General features: G+C 40.7%; 1 protein-coding gene across 6 annotated transcripts; it reads right to left on the bottom strand.

The window, feature by feature from the left end:
• Positions 1–2,822: 2,822 nt before the first annotated feature.
• On the bottom strand, positions 2,823–13,079 carry YIPF1 (Yip1 domain family member 1). 6 transcript variants are annotated; one of them, XM_073357649.1, is made up of 11 exons: positions 12,903–13,079; positions 11,770–12,001; positions 8,777–9,169; positions 8,324–8,487; positions 7,698–7,778; positions 7,455–7,542; positions 7,207–7,323; positions 6,150–6,316; positions 5,310–5,447; positions 4,113–4,207; positions 2,823–3,085 (listed from the first exon to the last, which is right to left on the bottom strand). In XM_073357649.1, the coding sequence occupies exons 3-10, from the start codon at positions 8,934–8,936 to the stop codon at positions 4,118–4,120; spliced, it is 1,005 nt and encodes a 334-aa protein (XP_073213750.1). In that variant the 5' UTR covers positions 8,937–9,169; positions 11,770–12,001; positions 12,903–13,079; the 3' UTR covers positions 2,823–3,085; positions 4,113–4,117. The 6 variants fall into 6 exon arrangements, with proteins under 6 accessions (XP_073213750.1, XP_073213748.1, XP_073213751.1 ...); XM_073357647.1 differs by having other exon boundaries at positions 5,265–5,447; positions 12,903–13,077; XM_073357650.1 differs by lacking the exon at positions 7,207–7,323 and having other exon boundaries at positions 5,265–5,447; positions 12,903–13,077.
• Positions 13,080–13,584: the final 505 nt, after the last annotated feature.

The following is a 13,584-nucleotide window of genomic DNA, read 5'->3' as shown; positions in this document are numbered from 1 at the left end:
AGGGCAACAAAGATGATTAGGGGACTGGAACACGAGTTATGAGGAGAGGCTGAGGGAGCTGGGATTGTTTAGCCTGCAGAAGAGAAGAATGAGGGGGGATTTGATAGCTGCTTTCAACTACCTGAAAGGGGGTTCCAAAGAGGATGGCTCTAGACTGTTCTCAATGGTAGCAGATGACAGAACGAGGAGTAATGGTCTCAAGTTGCAGTGGGGGAGGTTTAGATTGGATATTAGGAAAAACTTTTTCACTAAGAGGGTGGTGAAACACTGGAATGCGTTACCTAGGGAGGTGGTAGAATCTCCTTCCTTAGAGGTTTTTAAGGTCAGGCTTGACAAAGCCCTGGCTGGGATGATTTAACTGGGAATTGGTCCTGCTTTGAGCAGGGGGTTGGACTAGATGACCTTCTAGGGTCCCTTCCAACCCTGATATTCTATGATTCTAAATCTGCTGTTTGTTTTAAGAACACTTTCACATGTGCTAGGTCATCATCTGAGACTGCTATAACACGAAATATATGGCAGAATGCGGGTAAAACAGAATAGGAGACATACAATTCTCTCCCAAGGAGTTCAGTCACAAATTTAATTAACACTTTTTTTTTTTTTTTAAACGAGCATCTTCAGCATGGAAGCATGTCCTCTGGAACAGTGGCTGAATGTTTAGCATATCTGGCACGTAAATACCTTGCAACACCAGCTACAAAAGTGCAATGCGAATGCCTATTCTCACTTTCAGGTGACACTGTAAATAAGAAGCAGGCAGCAGTATCTCCCATAAATGTAAATAAACTTGTTTTGTCTTAGTGATTGGCTGAACAAGAAGTAGGACTGAGTGGACTTGCAGGCTCTAAAGTTTTACATTGTTTTGTTTTTGAGTCCAGTTATGCAACAAAAAACACAAAATCTACATTTGTAAGTTACACTTTCACAATAGATTGCACTACAGTACTTGTATGAGGTGAGTTGAAAAATAGTATTTCTTTTGTTTATCATTTTTACAGTGCAAATATTTGTAATAAAAATATAGAGTACTGTACACGTATTCTGTGTTGTAATAGATATCAATATATTTGAAAATGTAGAAAAACATCCAAACATATTTAAATAAAGGGTATTCTATTAAGTGCGATTAATTTTTTTTAATCACAATTAATTTTTTGATTTAAATAGTGTGAGTTAATTGCAATTGACAGCCCTCATTTTAAATAACCTCTGGAGTTCGTTATAGGTGAAGCTGGTAGCGTCACCTATAGGCAAGGCTGCCTGCCATTACCCATTTACGAGCGTTGGTAGTTGTTTATAATGGATTTTTCAGTGTGGTAGCTGAACTGAAAAACAAAAAGTTTCAATCTGAGTTTTCATTTTTTTCCTCACCAACAACTGAAAATTTCATTCAGATTGACTTGAATTGACATTTTGGAAAGAAATGTCACTTCTACTCAACTTTTTAAAAGTCTCCATCCTCCCTCTCTTTTTTAAATTCAGTCAAAAATAATTGCTGAATTCACAAATAAATTGGATTGCCTAGAAACTACGTGTTTTGGCACATTCACTATTTGCTGAACAGATCTGAGCTAGCTCTAGCTTATAACTTACCAAACTGTTTAGACTCAAGTTTCTCACGTTGAGTATGGGCGCCCCCTCCCCTTTAAGTTTAAAACACTTTAATGCCTTAGAGCAGGTACTTGAAATTTGGAAGGGAGGTCATGCTGATGCCAGAAGTGTGCTTTTTGCAGTCGTTGTGAAAGTTCCCAAACTTGGCCAAGCTGTAAACCTTCAAAAATCTGAGTGCCTAACCTGAGTTACCTGGTTCCAAATTTACTGAAGTGCTTAATGCTCATAATTGCAACTGAAGTCAAGAAACGTGTTTTGAACACATGAACTGCTATAAAAATAAGTATTCAGGAAAAAATTAGAGCTTAGGTGTTTTAAATTGGGAACCTGAAGATAGGGAACACTTGACAATTCTGGCTTTATACTCTGGCTCAACTCTGCATCTGCATCTGGCTCAACTCTGCATCTGTAAAATAGGGACAATATTACCACTTAATCTCAGAGAGGCATACAAGGCATTCTGTGGGTATGTCTCTACTTCAATCTGGAGGTATAATTTCCATCTTGAGAGACATACCGATGCCAGCTCTCATCAAGCTAGTATACTATGAACAGAAATACAGCCACGGTGGCATGAGCGGCTACCCCTCCAAGATGATAGCCACCTGCAGGTGTGTCTAACTCCTCGAGCCACGGCAACTACATTCTTATTTTTATCATGGGTATATCTCCTCAAACCAGAAGTTTCACCTCAGTCTCAAAAGACAGCTATACCCACTATGGTGAGAGAAACCCCCATGATGAAATTATTAATTTTATATTCAACGTGGGGCTTGGATTGTGTGCATTAAATAATGAAATGTGAGGGATAAAAATAAATAGTGAAAGTAACCGTTTGCCGAGTTCACTGAATGAGGCAGAGGTCCTGTGGAAAATTGTCACTAATTACACAATCACATACTATCAATGCATACACACAAGGGGGCCAAATAAAGGTTGCATGGGAAACCTTAAGTCTGGCAGTAAACGCTTGATGTGCAACCTTAAAATGATCTTTTAAAACAAAGTACATTTTTAAAAAGTGTGATTTAAAACTAACTCAGCAAAATTCTCTCCTCCATCCTGGTTTGTAATTTAGTCTTGTAAAATGAAATTATCTGAAATATGAAAAATCCCAATAGACTGACAGAAGTGAAATTGTACAAGCTCTTCAGAAAAAAGTTCATTAACAAACATCTCTCACCTGTGAAAGAACTAAAATTCAAGACCACCCTCAGGAGCATTTTATTCTGAGATATACACTGCAATGAGTGCAAGGTATGCAGAAATTAAGAAAAAAGAAAATCCCTGTACAAGGAATAAGATCAACAGTATTAGAAGTCTAGTAGCATTCTGATGAGCATTTAGATGTCCATGAGTCATGTAACTGTACTGGCTCTTCCTTTTTCAGTTTTTGCAATTTCCATTTTCTTCAGTGAAAAAATATCTAAAATAAAATTACTGTACAGATGGGGAATACAGGCATTGTAATCTGAAAAACAGAGAAGTAGGACCAATCAATATGAAAATTCTCCACAGATAAGAGATTAAAGAGTGTACATGCATTTGTGTCTAAAAAGGGTTCTGCCGTACCATTGCAGAATTCAATTAGCCACTGGGATAAATTACTTTTTGGAGGAACGTAAAATCTTCAGTTTATTCATTATCGATAATCATGGTAAGTAAGGGTAATTAGATTGCGCCTGATCTTTGCTAGGATTAACTGGTTACACTGAAAAGAAGTCTAAGAACAAGTGGCTAATCAATAAGTACTAATAATGCTCTACTAATTTTCACACACACACCCCCAGCCCCCTTTGGTCTTCAGCCTTCCGTGGACCAGCTCCTATGGCATCGGCAGTATCCCTGGCTATCAGGAAGCAAGAATTCACACCATCCCACACAAGGAATTCAGTCCATATGCCTCAGATACCAAGAGAAACATGTTCAGAAAGAACATCAATCTCCCTATATACAGAAGCTGGTGCTGTGAAAACTATCATGTAGAAGTTAGGTTAGACATTCCCCTATCTTCTGATTTGAATGATAATGAAACAAAGGTACAATTTATTATCCCTTAATTTTTATTTTTTTATTTTTTTTTAAATAATTTGGTTTGCACAATATGTATTTACTTTTAAATAACCTCTATTAGCCCTTCAGCAAGTACAAAGTTTTTCCCCAACTTAAAACTCTTAGCAGAAATAAATATTTATTAAGTAGAATTTTTTTTTGGTAATATTTGTTTACTGAGGGTAAACATCAAGAAAAGGTAAAGCATCTAAGGAAGAGTTATTTTGATAGCCATAATATATATTAAAAGGGGAAATTATTGAATACTGAATGGTATATGTGTACTGATCAGCACAACATTTCTAATAAGACCCACAGACTCTTTCCAACTTATGTGCAGTAACACAAGTTCAGCAAAAATGGCCCCAGACATTTGTCTTCCTAATATTGGTAAGATTTTTGAAAAAAAGTGACTATAGAGCTGAAAATTTAGATTTGATTCTTACCTTATTTACTGAGTCTTTGTTGCTACTATTGTTCCATTTTGAGCAGCTGCAGTAGGTATAAGAACATTCAGGTCAGGAGCATCAAAAAAGTATGCCTACATTATTAGATGGGAGTAGGAGTGAGAGTTAGAAACAAGACACAACTTCACCTTGACATGTTCATTTTCACAAGTTATATTTTACGCAGATACAGTTTTAGCATTTAGGCAAATTTTAGCTCTTTTCAAAAAGTCACACATTGTTAATTCAAAGGGTTTCTGTGGAAGGATCTTGATGTCAGTTTATTTGGTTGCTTGTAATTTTACTGTTGGAGAAGAAAAGAAAAATACCCACCACACAGAAGCCCCACTGAACTTCCGCTGGAGATTGCCGGTGAAATCCTGGCCCCTCTGAAGTCAATGGCAAAACTCCTATTGACTTCATTGGAGCCAGGATTATGACCTCCATACGTTGTAATTTGCATTGTACTGAATTTATGTACTTTGGAAGGCTAAAGGGTTTAACAGACCTTCTTGGGTTTGAACCTGTGGTGCAAAGAATCTAGCTATTTCAAACCTGAAGTTTGGATGATGCCTCCTCAGCTTTGTACAAAAGGGGGAACAAAACTAGTAGTAGTTTATGTTCTCTTCATTACACTTAGCACTAGGTTTTCCTGTTATTCTACTGGAGCTAGTTAGTTTACAGAGATAGCAAGTTTTTATCTTACACATAAATAGAAAACACTATATACACTGAACATTTTATCATCTTTAAAAGAATAACCTTTATACTTACCTGAATTAGATGTTAATTGCATATGATACAGATTAATGCTTTAAAAGGTTGCTGTCATAAATGCAAGGGATACTTAAGACTGCTATATGAGGAACAATTTATGCTAAAAATGTAACCATCATTGCTACTTTTATGTAGAAACTCTAGGAGAGAGATCTACAAAACATTTTGTGCTATGTTTGAATATTCATGCTTGTCACATGTATTGAGTTTTTTTTAGAACAACATCCTTATGTTTATGCTTTGCAATTATCAAGAGATCTGCTAAAACAAAAAGCTCCACAAACCCCCTTGATTTTAATATAAAGCGGTTATTGTACAGATTGATTTAATGCAAATAATATATATCTTAGATGCTAAGAAAGAACATTATCATACCAAACAACCAATAGCAAGCAGGGCATGAAGTAGTACAACAGTCACCATAGTAGCCAGTGCAATCCTTCGGTTATCGTCTCTAACAGCAGGCCAAAATGTCATTACTAAAACTGACCCCGAAAGGCACAGAGCAAACATTACCAAGATCCATCGTACAGCTTTTTGTGGAATAATCCACAAAATCTGTTTAAAAAAAAAGAGAGAGAAAAGGCCTTATTAAATATCAAGATATATTTATTTAAGTCACTATTTATAGCATAACAGCTCCATATATCACATCCATTCACCAGAACTGTTAGCAGGTACTATTCACGCTTCATTTGGCACCAAAACATAAAGGCTTCTATCACCCAAGCTAAGAGGAGACTCTCCATTAGCTGTATCAGTACCAAGGTTTACTAGCTGGAACCAATGAAATAACTGTAACAAATAAGAACTAAAGATTACAGTGAGAGCACTTCAATAAGAGTTCCACTGGTTTGAAAGAATTTACCAGTCCCTGAGATATTCTCTAAAATGAAGAATTCTAGTGTAAGTGGTAAAAATCTGTTGACATTTTTTAGGTTGCCAACTCTATGTCCTGTAGGCTGCAGCCACTGAAGGAACACATTACACAGATAAGCCGGTCTAGTATTCCATCTAACAGAGATAAATGGCATAAATACACAATAGGCAGCCTGTTACATAATTTAAGGAGTTAGAGTACTCATGTCTCACAGGATACACATATGAATGTCATGTACTTTCCAGCCAATCTTTTCATTTGGAAGGTAAAAACATATACCAGCCAACATAGCCACGTAAACTTTCCATTCAGACAACATTTAATAAAAATTCTTGAGATGTTTAGAATACATTGGATGATGCTCTTTAGGCCATACTTACAGCTGTTGGAATATAAATAAAGAGTGAATAGCCATAGACACACACTATCTCAAGAAACGAGTAGGAGACGATGCTCATAACTTTGCTATTTCTCCACATAAGGAATCCCCAGAGAGCCAGAGGAACCAGCCAAGCATAAGCATAGATAGCTGTTGCAGCTATGGACACTGTAAAGAGACATTAAAGAGATTTAGTAACACTAAACACCATCATTAATTGAATTTTTTGCTTCAAATTAAAGTGCTACTAGGAACAACTAAGATTACTTTAAGGAACAATGGCAACTTTTGCATTTATGTCTTTTTTTTTTTTGTTCTTCTTTTTCTTTTTAAAAAGTCTACCACTATTATAAATTAGTGCTTAAGATTATAGGGGAAAGGTTTTTTTTCTGTTTTCAATGTTTTTATTTTGACTATATAAAAATGACATCAGTTTCAGTATTTTCTGTGGGTACTCAATTTGCCATTTGTGTGGAACCATGGAAAGAAAAACCCACTTAAAAAAATAGAAAAAGAATATTAAGGACCACAAAAACTGGGAGGAGAGCTCAGGAGGTGTAATATCTGAAGCTACTTTTAATTCATTTATTTTAAATTGACAATATACCTTTAAATATGTCATGCATTTAAAAACAAGTGTTCTTTTATAGGTATTGCATTCTCTTTCACAATATAAATGAGAGCCAAAGGACAGGCAATTGCTTACCCACTCTCTAACTTCATTAGAGCAACTCATAATGATTAAGCTTTCTTTACTGATTTTGCATCCCATCATGAAGTAGGAACTTCAAGCCTTTTGTTAAGTGGACTGAGTGATTATTACTGTATGATCTGCTGAAATTCTATTTAACTTCTTACATGAACACTATCTATCAAGAGATGTCTATACACCTACAACTTTAATTATTTTTGCATCTCTCTGGAAGTGGAAAGAGACCGTTATCAAAAAGTTAAGATAAAGCAAAGCTATGACTTCTACATACAGATTTGTTTAAAAAAAAACCAAAAAAAAAACACCCTAAGAGATAAGGAAACAAGAATGAGAACTACTTACACACCTTTTCTGAACTCAGGCACATACCGATATGCAGGTTTACCCAGATGGATGAAGAAATTTGAAAGATTACCACTAATAGCAATGGCAAAGACTAATGTGGCACATATCCAAAATGGACCTTAAATGGAAACAAATCAATTTAACAACAAGGTAGTTCTACTGCACCCCACCCTTGTACTAATTTTAACAAAAGAATGAATTTCAGTAATGTAGCTATTAAATAAGGTTAATGTTACAATTGGTACACACCATAAAGATCTGGATTGCTGCGTATATATAGTCTTACAAAGTTTTTTCCTGGTATTGGGAAAACCGAGCCTTTTATTCTATCTAGGACCTAGGAAAAAAATACAATCATGTTACTGAAAACGAGAAAATGCACTATGAAATAACTATAAAGCATCTATAAATATTAGTCCACAGTTAAAACTGTTAAACCGCTGTAATTCCCTTTGTGTGAAGTAAGAACTAATATGAAGAACAATTACAAACCTGATATGTATCCACATCAAAGAAAGTCTGGTAGTATTCAAATGTCCAGAAGGGGGCACTTTTCTTCTGTCCTGCAAGTAACTTGTAAATAGGAAAGATAATTCAATAGAAATTATTACAATCATCCAATTTACTTAGTAAGTCATTTAATGCCCAGTAATATTACTTACACCATAGTTAGAAATAATTCTCTTACTTCCCATTATTCTCTCTCTTTCTTTCTCTGGTATTTGTTAACAGCAGAAGATATTTTCTATGGGGTTGCATATTCTAGATGTGCAAATAGTTTTGAGATTCCTACCTCCTTTTTGGTTAGGAGGTTTACAAGTAATATAACTTCCATTAATAATTAAGTGTCTTGTTCAACTAGCCTTTCAAGTCTAAAAACCTCAACCCCACCCCTTATGCTGTATTACCACCAAGTCTCTTGAAGTCAACTACATCTGAGCTTCTTCCAGTCGCCACCTTATAATAGGTGTAAGTGGGAATTAAAGTATGTACTTCCATCAGAACTGACAGAACCACCAAAGAAGTTCCCTGCTCCTTCCTGATAAAAGTGTTGACTGTTGTAAAAGGTATTTAGATACTTCATGTTGATGGGGGCATTATAAATGTGTTATTATTACCTCAGTTTTATCTGAGTCATCAGTCCCCAGTAACTCATCATCCTCCTCTCTCCTAGAGTCTTGCAGAAGGCCATACTGATTCTTGGGGTTTTCACTAGGCTCATCAATACTTATTGTGGTGGCATCTGGGTTTCCTGCCAGCAAGTTAGCTGCATCATCAAATTCTGAAAATAAGCACATTACAACAAAGGTGATTTTCAAGGTTAAAAAAGAAAAAAAGCTTAATTTTAAGACTGATATATCATCAATCCTTAGGCCTTGTCTACACTGAAGTTTAGTTGATGCAAGTTACACCAACAATCCAAAACCACTATAATTACATTGCTTGTGTATGTTCACACAACGCTCCTTCTGTCAGTGGCGCGCATCCCTAGTTGATGCTCTAGGGACTGACAGAGAGATCGAGAGAGAGCAGTACACTGTGGGTACCTATCCCACTGTGCTATTCGCTACCTTCTGCAGCTAGGAGTTGTGGGAAGACAGAGTGGATTGCAGTGCAACATGGGTGTGGGCTCAACAGCCCATGATGCAGTTTTTTCTGTCCCATCATTCCATGGGCTTCTGATTGCGTTTCACACCATTTTTCAACAGCCCCTGCAGAGTAATTAGGCATTTCAACATTTCCGTTTGCTCCTCCATCACTTTTATCATCCACTTCTGGCCGATTAAAATTGCTCCTGGCTCTCCCTCCTGTCCTGCGTATTATATAATTTTCATTTACAGTCTCTCTCGACACCCTGTGTTCTTGTTTTTCGGTGTCTAAGGATTGGAGCACCTCTCAAAACGGGTCTTTCTTGCTCCTCCTCACCCACTTTGCCAGTGCATAGGGGGTTCTCCTGAAGGCGTCTACAGAAGCACAAGAAACAATACACAGAAGCATGATTGTTAGTGCACTCACAGCATCGAATCATGACAGCATCATATCATGATAGTAAAATACACCTCTTTTAAAATACAAATCAGTTTCTCACTGTCCCTTGGCAAGAACATAGCTAAGGGAACACCCTAAACATGGTGAGTTCAGCCGGGGCGAGGGTGAAAGGGGGGACAAAAAATAGGGCAAAGGATCTAGGTGTTTTTTTAAGGGGATCACTGCAAATGACTAGGGACAAAATTGTAAATTCTGCCACCATTTTCTACAGGAGTGGGGGGGTCACTGAAACCAATATCTCACTCCTGAAAGCAAGCAAGAACGCAAGGGTAAATCTGCAGGCATGCGGCTTCAGACCTGGTCCCTATGCTGGTTGCCTGTTTGACAATTAAAGTGGGAAAGTTTCTTACAATGGGGGAAGGAATAAAGCAGCTCTGCCAAGGAACCTTCAGCAGAGGATTGGTGAGTACCTCCAGGAAAGTTTCCCAGAGATCTCGCTGGAGGATTCTCATGAAATCTTAGTGTGCATTAACACATGGATCCGCCCTACTGCGTAGCTGCACAGGGGAATGTGAAGCACACACAGACACAGCTAGTTGTGTATATTTCTATCCCTTAACTCACTTCTAGCATACAACAAAGCAAAGGACAGCTATACCTCATATAGCTGAGCAGCATCAACTCAGAAAGATCACTTACCAGAGCTCCTCTTTCCTGCATCATGTGTGCCAGAGATGGAGTGGTGGGACTGGCTCGAACCCTCCTGGGTCAAGAAGAGGTCCTGGCCTGCCACTGTACAGGACAGCCCATCGCCTTTCACATCTCATCCTCCAACTCAACCTCCTTGTTCACCACTTCATTTTCAGGGTTGAATCCAGTCTGATGTCTCCAGCCCCCCCGAAGTGTCCATGGGGCTCTTGGTGATGCAGGTGGGTTCGCCGCCGAGGATGGCATCTAGCTCCCTATAGAAGCAGGTCTTCAGTGCAGCATCTGAGCAACGGTTTGATTCCCTTGCCTTTTGGTACATCTGCCTCAGCTCCTTTATCTTTGCACGGCACTGATGTGTGTCTCGTTTGTAGCCCTTATCCAACATGCCACAAAGTTCCTATGGCTTGAGTGGAGCTGGGACTGCACAGCCTCCTCTCCCCACAGCGCCAGCAGATCCAACAACTCAAGTGTGCTCCAAGCGGGAAAGTGTTTGCTGCGTGGAGCCACCATGGTCAGCTGCGAATATGCGATGTGAGCTCTCCACGACAAGCAAACAGGAAGTGGAATTTCAAAAATTCCCAGACCTTTAAAGGGGGAGATGCAGACACTTGTGTATCTGGGTACAAGGCAGTGGGGTTTGAACTGCTGACCAGAGCAGTCCGGATGGGCACTGTGGAACACCTCCTGGAGGCCATTTACAGTGACATAACCAAGCGCAGTGACTACACTGACAATTTTATTGTTAAAACTTTTGTCGCTCAGGGGTGTGAAAAAACACGTCCCCCCGAACAACAAAAGTTTTAACGATGAAAAGCACTGGTGTGGACAGCGCTTCGTCAGTGGAGCCATGCTCCTGGCGACAAAGCTATCACCCCTCGGTGCAGATGGTTTTATTTTGTCGCTGGGAGAGCGCTCTCCCAGAGATAAAAAGCGGCTACACAGCGCACCTTACAACAGCGCAGCTGCAGTGGCAGAGCCGCACCATTGTAAGATATGCGGTGTATACATAGCCTTTGTCAAGACAACTTTGTTTCTACACCTCTTGCTGAGGTGGTTTTATTTTGTTGGCAAAGCAAGAGAGTTTGTTGGTGGAAGGAGCACTGTAGTGTATAAACCTCCACTGTTTTGTCGATGAAAACTGACTTTTGTCCACAAAACTCTGTAGTGTAGACAAGGCCTTAGGGTTCATGTTACTAGCGTGGGCATGCCAAGTGTGAATGGTTTCCTAAAGCATCAACTAGCTCAGGTTAAGCTGGGTGCTTGTTCAGTTAATGGAGTGCTCTGCCTTCTCTCCAACTAGTCTGCCTTCTGTGTGCTAACTATATATCACAGACTTAGCTCCCCATCCTTCAGTCAGAGTCACTGGACAGATCTTTATATCCACAACCAGTCAAGTGGGGCCCTGCACTGGTGCAGGCAGCTGCCTGTGCAGAACTGATTTATGATTAGACAGCCTTAGTCCTCAAAGATATCTGCTTTAGAAATAACTTTATCTTTAAAAATAAGTTTGACACTATGTCCATTTTAAGGTCTGATCCTATGTATAGGTGAGAACGTTCTCATCTCTGCACCCACTGAGCCAGTTCTGCTCAGCTTCAGCTCCGAATTTACATGAGTATAACCAATGTTTTCAGTCAAGATAGAAATAACATTTAATCGCCTAAGTTCTTTGAGATGCTCATCTAAAAAGATGCTATGCAAGAGTGAAACAGTTAAAGACATTATTTGTGTAAACTTGTGTTACTTAAACTCACATTCACAGGGAACCAAAGCAAAGGCTGCAAGCACTTTAAAAGAATCAATTACTGTCACTTGTTCATTTTTCTTAACATGAAAGTTTTGGCCCAAGTGTAATTTGACAATTTACCTTGAAACTTTAAATCATCCACAGTCGCCATTCATTCACTAGGCTCTAGAATGAGTATTCAGAGCTTTAAAATATCTGAATAGCAGATCAAAAGTTAAACATCTAAAATGAAAAATAAGTGACTGAAAATATTTTTTAAATGCAGTTTTTCTCTCACTACATTGATGAAACAGGTATTTGTAGCTTCCCCCTCTCTTCAGCATGAATAGTATAGGTAGGGTATTAAGATTTCCTGCAAAAACATAGAAGTTTAGATATTACAATGTCATTATATTCAGGCATATAAGGAGATTTAAAACTAGTTCTGATGTTTGTGGTAATGAAGATCCAATACCACAGAGTAAGGGTTTATCCCTAACATCCTGTCCAAATACCACTTTGGCTAGTTACAGTTTCCTTTCTTTTCCTCCTACTGTAGTTAATATTAATGTGATATTCTTCATTTCTTGTCCTAACCTGTTGTACAATGTTCCAGTGCACAGTTAGTCAGTTTCACCCCAGAAAAGGTGTATTTCCATGGTGGGCACATATATTTCAGCTACCTCATAGGAGTGTTATAGAGTGCAATTCATTTCTGGAGTAGTATGCAGACGCTCAACTAAGAAATGTAGAAATTATTGAACAGCTGGAGGGGGACACTCAGGGGGCAGTTTCCATCCTTCCCAAGGGTCCCTGCATCTTCAGGCTGGCCCTAAGCCACAAGCAGCAGCCAGCGCTGCAGGGACAGACAGGCAGCTCCCACGGGAGGCTCGGGAGTGGTCATAGTCCCTCCTGGGCTCGTCACACACGGGGGACGTATTGTCCGTTCGCTCTACGTCAGGTGGGGGTGAGTCTGGCAAGGATCCCGGAACATCTCCGGGGAGCGGCTCCTCCGTGCGGGAGACAAAGGGCGGGGGGGGGGAGGAGACGGGGGTAGCTCCCCTACTAGCATCCCCCCGAAATGCACCCGCCGGGGGAGGCGAGGAAGGACCCGGGCACAGGGGAAAGGGAGGAGCACCTGGACCCCCAGCCCAGCCCGCCGACCCGGGGCCCGGCCTTTGCCCCCCCGCCCCGGCCCGGGCCTGCCCTGCACGCGCCAGCCGGGGGAGGCTCTCCGCGGCCCGCAAGAAGCCGGTCCGGGCCAGGGCTCTCACCTGGCGGGGCCGAGCGGCTCGTGAGGCGGCGGCGGCGGCGGCCTCCAGGAGCTCGGCCGGGCGTTGAGGAGATCAGCGGAAGGACCCAAGGCCACCGCGGCCGAGCTGTGTTGCCGGAAGCGAGACACTGACGGCTGCCCCTCGCTCCGCCCTGTGACAGCGACAGGAGCCCCTTGGCTGCGCCAGCCAATCAAGAGCTCAGCTACTCCCTTCCCCCCCCGCCCTCTCCTCCGACACAGGCCTGAGCCCCGTTGGTAACGCCGGCCAATCAGGAGCTCAGCTCTCCGCGCGCTCTCCTTCTTAAAGAGGTAGTGCAGGCCCTGGGGAGGGGATCAGTGGGAGCAGCCTGCGTCACCCAGCTACGCGGGCAGTGCCTGATGACGTGCTCGGCAGCTGTGACCAGCACGAGCTGGGCAAGTCACCGCCCCCTCCCCCCCCCAGCTCATGCCAACAGCACCTTTACATACACGTACAAATCCTCAGCCCGTTGCTGCTTCACAGCTCACGCAGTACAACTCCTTTAAGAATTGTTACAGATTAAAAATAAAAAAAAAAAAAAAGGCGGGGGGTGGGGTGGGAATGTTTCTGGGATCGCTTCACTTGTAAAGTCAGAGAGTCAGGATTTGATTTTATTTATTTGGTGAGTAGGGGCAGGAGGGAAGGAGTAACAGGGCAGGGGAGA

Source organism: Lepidochelys kempii, chromosome 8 (genome assembly GCF_965140265.1).
Source record: "Lepidochelys kempii isolate rLepKem1 chromosome 8, rLepKem1.hap2, whole genome shotgun sequence".
NCBI lineage: Eukaryota > Metazoa > Chordata > Testudines > Cheloniidae > Lepidochelys > Lepidochelys kempii.
This window is presented reverse-complemented; position numbering and strand designations above follow the sequence as displayed.

Bases quoted from the DNA above. Each gene is read 5' to 3' on its own strand.
- YIPF1 (XM_073357647.1), bottom strand. From the start codon at position 8,936: ATGCCTAATTACTCTGCAGGGGCTGTTGAAAAATGGTGTGAAACGCAA. The intron at 7,543-7,697 runs GTTTGTAATTGT...TTTTTTTCCTAG, and splicing joins TTGATGTGGATACATATCAG to GTCCTAGATAGAATAAAAGG. The intron at 5,448-6,149 runs GTAAGTATGGCC...TTTTTTAAACAG, and splicing joins TTATTTATATTCCAACAGCT to ATTTTGTGGATTATTCCACA.